This window comes from Melanostigma gelatinosum (genome assembly GCF_949748355.1).
Source record: "Melanostigma gelatinosum genome assembly, chromosome: 18".
NCBI lineage: Eukaryota > Metazoa > Chordata > Actinopteri > Perciformes > Zoarcidae > Melanostigma > Melanostigma gelatinosum.
Window position 1 is genome coordinate 902,996 of NC_136651.1, and position 10,591 is coordinate 913,586.

General features: G+C 47.4%; 1 protein-coding gene across 1 annotated transcript; it reads left to right on the forward strand.

Annotated features, from left to right (window-relative positions):
* Positions 1-4,103: 4,103 nt before the first annotated feature.
* Positions 4,104-10,081, forward strand: cetn3 (centrin 3). The gene is made up of 5 exons (XM_079288817.1): positions 4,104-4,215; positions 5,253-5,388; positions 8,579-8,693; positions 8,779-8,970; positions 9,702-10,081. Exons 1-5 carry the CDS (start codon positions 4,199-4,201, stop codon positions 9,743-9,745), a joined length of 504 nt encoding a protein of 167 aa, XP_079144943.1. The 5' UTR covers positions 4,104-4,198; the 3' UTR covers positions 9,746-10,081.
* Positions 10,082-10,591: the final 510 nt, after the last annotated feature.

Below are 10,591 nucleotides of genomic sequence, written 5' to 3' on the forward strand. Positions count from 1 at the left end.
CACACATCCACCCACCCATCCATCCACCCATCCATCCATATATCCATCCACACATCCACCCATCCACCCATCCATCCATCCATCCATCCACACATCCACCCATCCACCCATCCACCCATCCATCCACCCACCCACCCACCCATCCATCCACACATCCATCCACCCATCCATCCACACATCCATCCACACATCCACCCATCCACCCATCCACCCACCCACCCACCCATCCACCCACCCATCCATACATCCATCCACACATCCACCCATCCACCCATCCATCCACCCACCCACCCATCCACCCATCCATCCACCCACCCACCCACCCACCCATCCACCCACCCATCCATCCACACATCCATACATCCATCCACACATCCACCCATCCACCCATCCATCCACCCATCCACCCACCCACCCATCCATCCACCCACCCATCCACACATCCACACATCCACCCATCCATCCACCCACCCACCCATCCATCCATCCACCCACCCACCCATCCATCCATCCATCCACCCACCCACCCATCCACCCATCCACCCATCCACACATCCACCCATCCATCCACCCACCCATCCACCCATCCACACATCCACCCATCCATCCACCCACCCACCCATCCATCCATCCATACATCCACCCACCCACCCATCCATCCATACATCCACCCACCCATCCACCCATCCATCCATCCATCCATCCATACATCCACCCATACATCCATCCATCCATACATCCACCCACCCACCCATCCATCCATACATCCACCCACCCACCCACCCACCCATCCATCCATACATCCACCCATACATCCACCCACCCACCCATCCATCCATACATCCACCCATACATCCACCCACCCACCCACCCACCCATCCACCCATCCACCCACCCACCCATCCACCCATCCACCCATCCACCCATCCACACATCCATCCATCCACCATGAATTCTGGGCGTCTTGTAGCTCATGCAGACTTTCCGCAGTAAAATGCACAGTTTGATTCACAAAACTACATTAATAAGAACGGCCTCCACTCTTCTGGTGTCAGACTTTCCATCTGATGTTGGAACTCGGCTGCAAATTTGTTTCCATTCACCACCAGAACATTCAGGCGTTCAAACTGCAACACATTTGCTGTTTCATGGTCTCTATCTATTGAATGTGCTCTCACAGAGTCAGGATGTTTAATATTCTTAGACCACTTACGCGACTGTTCAGGAGAAACATCGGTTGGGCTTAAAATGAGTATGTAAAGTCCGTAAAACACGTAAAACACGTCACATCAACTTGTTGTCTTCGTTGTTCAGCGTGTCAGAAGAAGTCAAATCTGAATGTGAGCAGCGGAGGTGAACAGGCCGACCGTGTGCAGGCCGGGGGGACAGCGGGGCCGGGGGGACAGCGGGGTCTTTGTGCTGGTTTAGGGTGGGGTTCAGGTTTTAATGACACATATGTGCCAAACACTGAGACTTTGACATGCTGCAGCCCCCCGCCCCCCCCCCCCCCCGACTCTACTGAGCTCCATTCACAATTCATGGTTTACAAGTTTATTGTTCACATCTTTGATTTTTACTCTTTCTAGTAAAAAAGAAAAATTTGATAAAAAAATGCATCATGCTCCTTCAATTGACGAGTGAAACTACTTTTACAACAGTTATACATGTATTTAAATTTAAAATAGTTTTTATTTCATGTTATTGTTCATATGACTAAACCACCATCACGTCGTTAAACGTCTTGTTTTCTGTGTTCTGTTGAAAGTCAGAACGTTTCATTGAGTTCACGTTCGACTTTTCTGCATCTTAAATACGTCTTGAGTCTTCAGTGTTACTCAGTAAATGATATGAGGAGTTAATAACAACACAGAGAATCCCTTTGATCTGAAAACGACTCAATGTTTGTTCTAAAAACTTTCCATGAGCTGCATATTTACAGGTTTGTTCTCAAAAGCTCAATTCTAAATCGGTCTTTGAAGAGCTGAACAGCGCAGGCTTGTGTTCATAACATCAGAGTTAAATGAACTCATTTAACTCTGCAGCTCAGACCTCCTGCAGGGCCCTGGTCCTCAGCAGACCTCCTGCAGGGCCCTGGTCCTCAGCAGACCTCATGCAGGGCCCTGGTCCTCAGCAGACCTCCTGCAGGGCCCTGGTCCTCAGTAGACCTCCTGCAGGGCCCTGGTCCTCAGTAGACCTCCTGCAGGGCCCTGGTCCTCAGCAGACCTCCTGCAGGGCCCTGGTCCTCAGCAGACCTCCTGCAGGGCCCTGGTCCTCAGCAGACCTCCTGCAGGGCCCTGGTCCTCAGTAGACCTCCTGCAGGGCCCTGGTCCTCAGTAGACCTCCTGCAGGGCCCTGGTCCTCAGCAGACCTCCTGCAGGGCCCTGGTCCTCAGCAGACCTCCTGCAGGGCCCTGGTCCTCAGCAGACCTCCTGCAGGGCCCTGGTCCTCAGTAGACCTCCTGCAGGGCCCTGGTCCTCAGCAGACCTCCTGCAGGGCCCTGGTCCTCAGCAGACCTCCTGCAGGGCCCTGGTCCTCAGCAGACCTCCTGCAGGGCCCTGGTCCTCAGCAGACCTCCTGCAGGGCCCTGGTCCTCAGTAGACCTCCTGCAGGGCCCTGGTCCTCAGCAGACCTCCTGCAGGGCCCTGGTCCTCAGTAGACCTCCTGCAGGGCCCTGGTCCTCAGTAGACCTCCTACAGGGCCCTGGTCCTGGTCCTCAGTAGACCTCCTGCAGGGCCCTGGTCCTGGTCCTCAGTAGACCTCCTGCAGGGCCCTGGTCCTGGACCTCAGCAGACCTCCTGCAGGGCCCTGGTCCTGGACCTCAGCAGACCTCTCAGTGGACTGAAGCAGCTTCTGTTCCGAGTCCGAACAGAAGCTGCTTTCTGAGTTCACACCAACGCACACTCACATGTGGCGTCCTCACAAGAAGCACCTCTGTGCAGCCGGCTGATGAAGTAAACACCCCCCCCCCCCCACATGAAACAACCACAAAGATGTATTCAAACTACAACAGGGCCCCGTGCCACGTACGTGGTTCAGCAAAGTCCATCAAATGTCCTGTTAGCAGCCGACATTCACGAGATGATTGATGTCAGGCTATCTCGGTTCCTGCGAGGCTGATCCTCTCAAACTGTCTCGTGAACCAGACGATCGGGATCAGGATGAAGCTATAGCTTCTAGCACACGTGAGGGAGATCCTCTTCGTCCTCTTCGTCACCGCGTGACTGAATATTGTCATTTTGGTCATTTGGGACTTCAAGATGTATTAATTCAGGATTTGTTTCTTTTTGTTTCATTGGTGGTTGAAGATGGAGAGCAGAGAAGATGAAAGGTGAAATGAGGCGACGTCATCATTGAGTTTTGTTGTGCGTGTTTAGGAATGACTGGAGAGAGAGAGGAGAGTGACTCTCGGCCTCTATCATCAGCGACCACATGTGAGACAGGAGACGCTCTGAGATAAGCACAGATCTGGACTTTACTTCACTGTCTCTGCTGAGAACGCTCTGTGGGAAACACACGATAAGCGGTGGAGAGGATGTCGTGGGTCAACAAGGGAGGGGAGAGTCTGAAGACTTCACGTGGACAGGAAGGATTCGACAACAAATGTTTTCAGATATATATTGCAGTCATCTACGGAGGATCTTTCCACAGGAAGTGTGAGGACACACTGAGGTCAGAATTCACACATTTGATATTATGAGAGTGGCACTAAATACGATAAAGACAAAGGAACAACGTACACAATTCCAGTATTTATTTTCATTTTTTTAAATATATATTTTTTCTGCTACTAACAATGATCGTCATTATTACCAATCATTTTCTCCCCCCTTTCTCCCCCTCTTTCTCCCCCTCTTTCTCCCCCTCTACACTGTAGTATTACTACTTTTTATCTGAGTACTCTTCATCGTAATAATTAACCTCTGAATGATGTGAGACTGAACTACCTCCACCAGGAGGCAGTAGCTCAACACTAAGGATTCAATCTGCCTTTAAATGTAACAAAGAAGAAGAAGAGGAACGAACAGCTCTGATGCGAACCAATCACAGATCCCCATACGGCTGCCTAGTGACCAGCGACCAATAGGAAGCTTCTCCTAGAGCGCGGCTCTGTTTGTTGTGGTGTAGTCGTCAGTGATCTCCGTGTTTATCGATAATCACGTGTTGTTTTATCGCTTTAACGTTTTTAAATCCTCCCAAAATGAGTCTGTCTTTAAGGTAAGCCTCTCTGTCTCCGCTGCTACTCTTCATTTATTCAACACAGTTCATTTTAACGCGGTAAAGCTTAGCTCCAAGACGTTAGCTAGCGTTAGCATGTTTAGCTTTCCTCCTCCGTGTTAACGGTATGTGATGCTAACTAGTGAGCTAGCTGCTCCTGTAGCTTCCTTACTTTCCTCCTCACTGTTTTATTAACTGTCACATTTAGAGCTAGTTGGAATTACCAGTGGTGGAAAGTACATTTACTTTAGTACTTCATACACATTTTACTGATACATACTTTTACTGAAGAATAGGTTTTGAATGCTGGAATTTTACTTGTAGTGGAGTATTTTCACAGTGTGGTACTACTACTTCTGCCTCTTTCTCCCCCTATCTCTCCCTTTATCTTCCTCTTTCTCCCGTTATCTGCCTCTTTCTCCCCTCTATCTCTCTCTCTTTCTCCCCCATCTCTCTCTTTCTCCCCTCTATCTGCCTCTTTCTCCCCCATCGCTCTCTTTCTCCCCCATCTCCCTCTTTCTCCCCTCTACCTGCCTCTATATCTCCCTCTTTCTACAAAAATGTGTGAAACTAGAGGATTACGTTTCATGAAAAGGTAACTTATTGACCGGAGTAGTATTAGTACTAGTAGTATTAGTATTAGTATTAGTACTCAGGCAGACATATACACTATAAAACCAAACAACTTCACAGTACTCAAAATGTTTGAGTAAACTGATTACCTCAGAATATTTAAGTAATTGCAATATTTCTTCAAAGTAAATATTAAGTTAAATATTATATATTCAGTTAACTTCACTTGTTTAAGTTCTCTGAACTTAAATACAATATTTCTATTGTTCAATGTTTTTTGTGTGAACACAATAGTTTGTTGTAACACATGTACATACTATGGAGGCTCCATCTTTGGTATCAGCTGCCATACGTATTTGTTAAAGTACAATACAAACGTGTGAAGTAGATATATATATATATATATAATATTCATAGATTGCTCACAGAATTTGGTGAAACTCTGTCGTCTGTGTTTTTTCCAGAACTGAACTTCCTGCCGACAAAACGAAGCGCAAGAAGAGGAGAGAGCTGAGCGAGGACCAGAAACATGAGATCAAAGAAGCCTTCGAGCTGTTCGACAGCGACAAAGATCAAGAGATCGATTACCACGAGCTGAAGGTGAGTCACGAGGGACGGCAGCAGAGCAACAGAGCAGCAGAGCAACAGAGCAGCAGAGCAGCAGAGCAACAGAGCAGCAGATCAACAGAGCAGCAAAGTAACAGCAGCAGATCAACAGCAGCAGCAGATCAACAGAGCAGCAGATCAACAGAGCAGCAGATCAACAGCAGCAGATCAACAGCAGCAGATCAACAGCAGCAGCAGATCAACAGAGCAGCAGATCAACAGAGCAGCAGATCAACAGAGCAACAGAGCAGCAGATCAACAGAGCAACAGAGCAGCAGAGCAACAGATCAACAGAGCAGCAGAGCAGCAGATCAACAGAGCAACAGATCAACAGAGCAGCAGATCAACAGAGCAACAGATCAACAGAGCAACAGAGCAGCAGATCAACAGAGCAACAGAGCAGCAGATCAACAGAGCAGCAGATCAACAGAGCAGCAGATCAACAGAGCAGCAAAGTAACAGCAGCAGATCAACAGCAGCAGCAGATCAACAGAGCAGCAGATCAACAGAGCAGCAGATCAACAGCAGCAGATCAACAGCAGCAGATCAACAGCAGCAGCAGATCAACAGAGCAGCAGATCAACAGAGCAGCAGATCAACAGAGCAACAGATCAACAGAGCAACAGAGCAGCAGAGCAACAGATCAACAGAGCAGCAGAGCAGCAGATCAACAGAGCAACAGATCAACAGAGCAGCAGATCAACAGAGCAACAGATCAACAGAGCAACAGAGCAGCAGATCAACAGAGCAGCAGATCAACAGAGCAGCAGATCAACAGAGCAACAGAGCAGCAGATCAACAGAGCAACAGATCAACAGAGCAGCAGATCAACAGAGCAGCAGATCAACAGAGCAGCAGATCAACAGAGCAGCAGAGCAACAGATCAACAGAGCAGCAGAGCAACAGAGCAACAGATCAACAGCAACAGATCAACAGCAGCAGATCAACAGAGCAGCAGATCAACAGAGCAGCAGATCAACAGAGCAGCAGAGCAACAGAGCAGCAGATCAACAGAGCAACAGATCAACAGAGCAACAGAGCAGCAGAGCAGCAGATCAACAGAGCAACAGAGCAGCAGAGCAACAGATCAACAGAGCAGCAGATCAACAGAGCAACAGAGCAGCAGATCAACAGCAGCAGAGCAACAGAGCAGCAGATCAACAGATCAACAGAGCAGCAGAGCAACAGAGCAGCAGATCAACAGAGCAACAGATCAACAGAGCAGCAGATCAACAGAGCAGCAGATCAACAGAGCAGCAGATCAACAGAGCAGCAGATCAACAGAGCAACAGAGCAGCAGATCAACAGAGCAACAGAGCAGCAGAGCAACAGATCAACAGAGCAGCAGAGCAGCAGATCAACAGAGCAACAGATCAACAGAGCAGCAGATCAACAGAGCAACAGATCAACAGAGCAACAGAGCAGCAGATCAACAGAGCAACAGAGCAGCAGATCAACAGAGCAGCAGATCAACAGAGCAGCAAAGTAACAGCAGCAGATCAACAGCAGCAGCAGATCAACAGAGCAGCAGATCAACAGAGCAGCAGATCAACAGCAGCAGATCAACAGCAGCAGATCAACAGCAGCAGCAGATCAACAGAGCAGCAGATCAACAGAGCAGCAGATCAACAGAGCAACAGAGCAGCAGATCAACAGAGCAACAGAGCAGCAGAGCAACAGATCAACAGAGCAGCAGAGAAGCAGATCAACAGAGCAACAGATCAACAGAGCAGCAGATCAACAGAGCAACAGATCAACAGAGCAGCAGATCAACAGAGCAACAGATCAACAGAGCAACAGAGCAGCAGATCAACAGAGCAGCAGATCAACAGAGCAGCAGATCAACAGAGCAACAGAGCAGCAGATCAACAGAGCAACAGATCAACAGAGCAGCAGATCAACAGAGCAGCAGATCAACAGAGCAGCAGAGCAACAGAGCAGCAGATCAACAGATCAACAGAGCAGCAGAGCAACAGAGCAACAGATCAACAGCAACAGATCAACAGAGCAGCAGAGCAGCAGATCAACAGAGCAGCAGATCAACAGAGCAGCAGAGCAACAGAGCAGCAGATCAACAGAGCAACAGATCAACAGAGCAACAGATCAACAGAGCAACAGAGCAGCAGATCAACAGAGCAACAGATCAACAGAGCAGCAGATCAACAGAGCAACAGAGCAGCAGATCAACAGCAGCAGAGCAACAGAGCAGCAGATCAACAGATCAACAGAGCAGCAGAGCAACAGAGCAGCAGATCAACAGAGCAACAGATCAACAGAGCAGCAGATCAACAGAGCAGCAGATCAACAGAGCAGCAGATCAACAGATCAACAGAGCAGCAGAGCAACAGAGCAGCAGATCAACAGAGCAACAGATCAACAGAGCAGCAGATCAACAGAGCAGCAGATCAACAGAGCAGCAGATCAACAGATCAACAGAGCAACAGATCAACAGAGCAGCAGATCAACAGAGCAGCAGATCAACAGAGCAGCAGATCAACAGAGCAGCAGATCAACAGAGCAACAGAGCAGCAGATCAACAGAGCAGCAGATCAACAGAGCAGCAGATCAACAGAGCAGCAGATCAACAGAGCAACAGAGCAGCAGATCAACAGAGCAGCAGAGCAACAGATCAGCAGATCAACAGAGCAGCAGATCAACAGATCAACAGAGCAGCAGAGCAGCAGAGCAACAGAGCAGCAGAGCAGCAGATCAACAGATCAACAGAGCAGCAGAGCAACAGAGCAACAGCTCTATCGGTTACTAACGTCACCGTTACAACGGAACAAAGGATGCACATACACCACATTACAAGTTACACAGAATTGTATTCTGTGTGAATCTAACGACTTAAAAGTACTTTATTAAATTAACATGTTAAATATTTATAAAATGCATGAATATTTCCAGTATTTCACTGAGTTATCAGATTAAGAATAGTTTGATATTCACACAAGCAAGTTATGTTATTGAACACAATATGTATCGATGCAGAGATCTGATTCCATCTCGATGTGATTCCATTGAAAGATGATAAATTATAATATTGAATTGATGATATCGATAACCGGGTTAATATGTGTTCCGTGTCAACATGAGATCACAAGCAGGGCACTAATGTTGATGTAAACATCCACGATAGTGCTGCTGATGTTTGTGATTCATGTGTTTCGATGTCCCTGAGCAGGTGGCGATGCGTGCGCTCGGCTTTGAAGTGAAGAAAGTGGATGTTTTGAAGATTCTCAAAGACTACGACAGAGAGGGAAACGGAAAAATATCATTCGAGGATTTCAATGAAGTCGGTACGTTTTGTTTTTTTGTCTCTTCGGCTTCAACGCGACGCTCGTCAGCGAATCCTTCAAAGTATGTCGGCGTGTTTCTCCGCAGTGACCGACCGCATCCTGGAGCGAGACCCGACGGAGGAAATCACGAAGGCCTTCAAGCTGTTCGACGACGACGAGTCCGGAAAGATCAGCCTGAGGAACCTGAGGCGAGTCGCTCGGGAACTCGGAGAGAACGTCAGCGACGAGGAGCTGCGCAGCATGATCGACGAGTTCGACGCCGACGGAGACGGAGAAAGTGAGTAGATGGGTCCAGAGTAGCCGCGTTGTATTAGTACTACGAGTACTACACGGTGTAGAGGACGTGGACGTAGTCCTCGTGGGTTCGAAGCCTCGAATGCTGCGTTTTGGCCATCGCCATGTTGTTGTTTTCTGCAACCAGTAAACAGGAAGTGACCATATATGGACTGAGGAGGAGTGACGTAGAGACCTGTCAATCACAGTAGCCCCGCCCTAAAGCATCCCCTGCTTTATGGTCTGTGTGACTCTAAATGGACCATAATGTACTAAATGAACATCATGCTGTATTGAAGAAGACTTGAAACTAGAGATTGAGACATAAACTCATGTTTACAATGTTTACTGAGGTAATAAATCAAGAGAGAAGTGTGTGTGTATGTATGTATGTATGTATGTATGTATGTATGTATATATATATACTTCTCGTTCACATATACGTTCGCATGTTGAACTATTTCGATGTTGGTCTGGAGCCCTGAATGGATTCATCCACAGAGCTGCTTCTCTTTGTCTTGTGTGACAATAAGCTGAATATATTTTGGACATTTAAGACATTTGCAGACGTCGCTGTGACCTTTAGGAGATTAAAAAACTGTTTTTACTATTTCCTGGCGTTTTATTTAAAATGAACCGTTTAATCAACAGAATAACCTGCAGATTATTAATAATGGACATAAAGAAAGACCAGTTGTGTGTTTTAGTGACACGTTCTCTCTGAACTTGTTGCAGTAAACCAGCAGGAGTTCCTCTCCATCATGACCGGACACTCCTGACAGACGATTGGTCCGTTTGTTGGTCCGCGTCGTGAGCGAAGGCGAAGGAGTCGTCTTCCTCTCGCGGCTCTGACGTGGCCAGAGCGACTCTCTGCTTCGTCCTCCGTTCATTCGGCACGAGGCTGAAGACGCGTTGACATCGAGCCGCTCGGCAGCTCACGCGTCCTCAGAAGTGTCGGCGGCTTCTCCGTGATTCTGTCTTCATGGAAACGTGGAGAGTCTTTGCCACTGGATGAAGATGAAGATGTTAGTGTTTATATCTCCCTGGAGGAAGAGTGAGTCATCGCTAACAAGCGCTCCACTCTGTAGAGCAGCGTTCCCGACTTCACCGTTCACACAGCGCCACGGTTTGAATGTTTATTCTGCACTAAAATAAATCCGTTTACCAGCAAGTCTGTCCGTCACTTTATTGATTTATATCTTTAGTTCCACCACCAAAACCCTCTTCAGCCCCAAAGCCATGTGGTATAAATACACATATATATATATATACACATATATATATGTATATCTTGTAATTGTGATGCGCTTCTTTGTAGTTCTTTTGCTTCTTTGTAGTTATTTTGCTTCTTTGTAGTTCTTTTGCTTATTTGTAGTTATTTTGCTTCTTTGTAGTTATTTTGCTTCTTTGTAGTTCTTTTGCTTCTTTGTAGTTCTTTTGCCTCTTTTTGGTTGTTGTGCGTCTTTGCTTTGCGTGTATTTGAGGTCGTGGTTGAAGCCTTCTAGCATTGATCAACATTAATGTACGCGTTGTCATATTTCACATCTTATAAAATAAGATGTGAATATCTAAAGCAGAGCGATAATGAATGTATTTACTCCAGACCTCCTCAGGGCTGCAGTTGT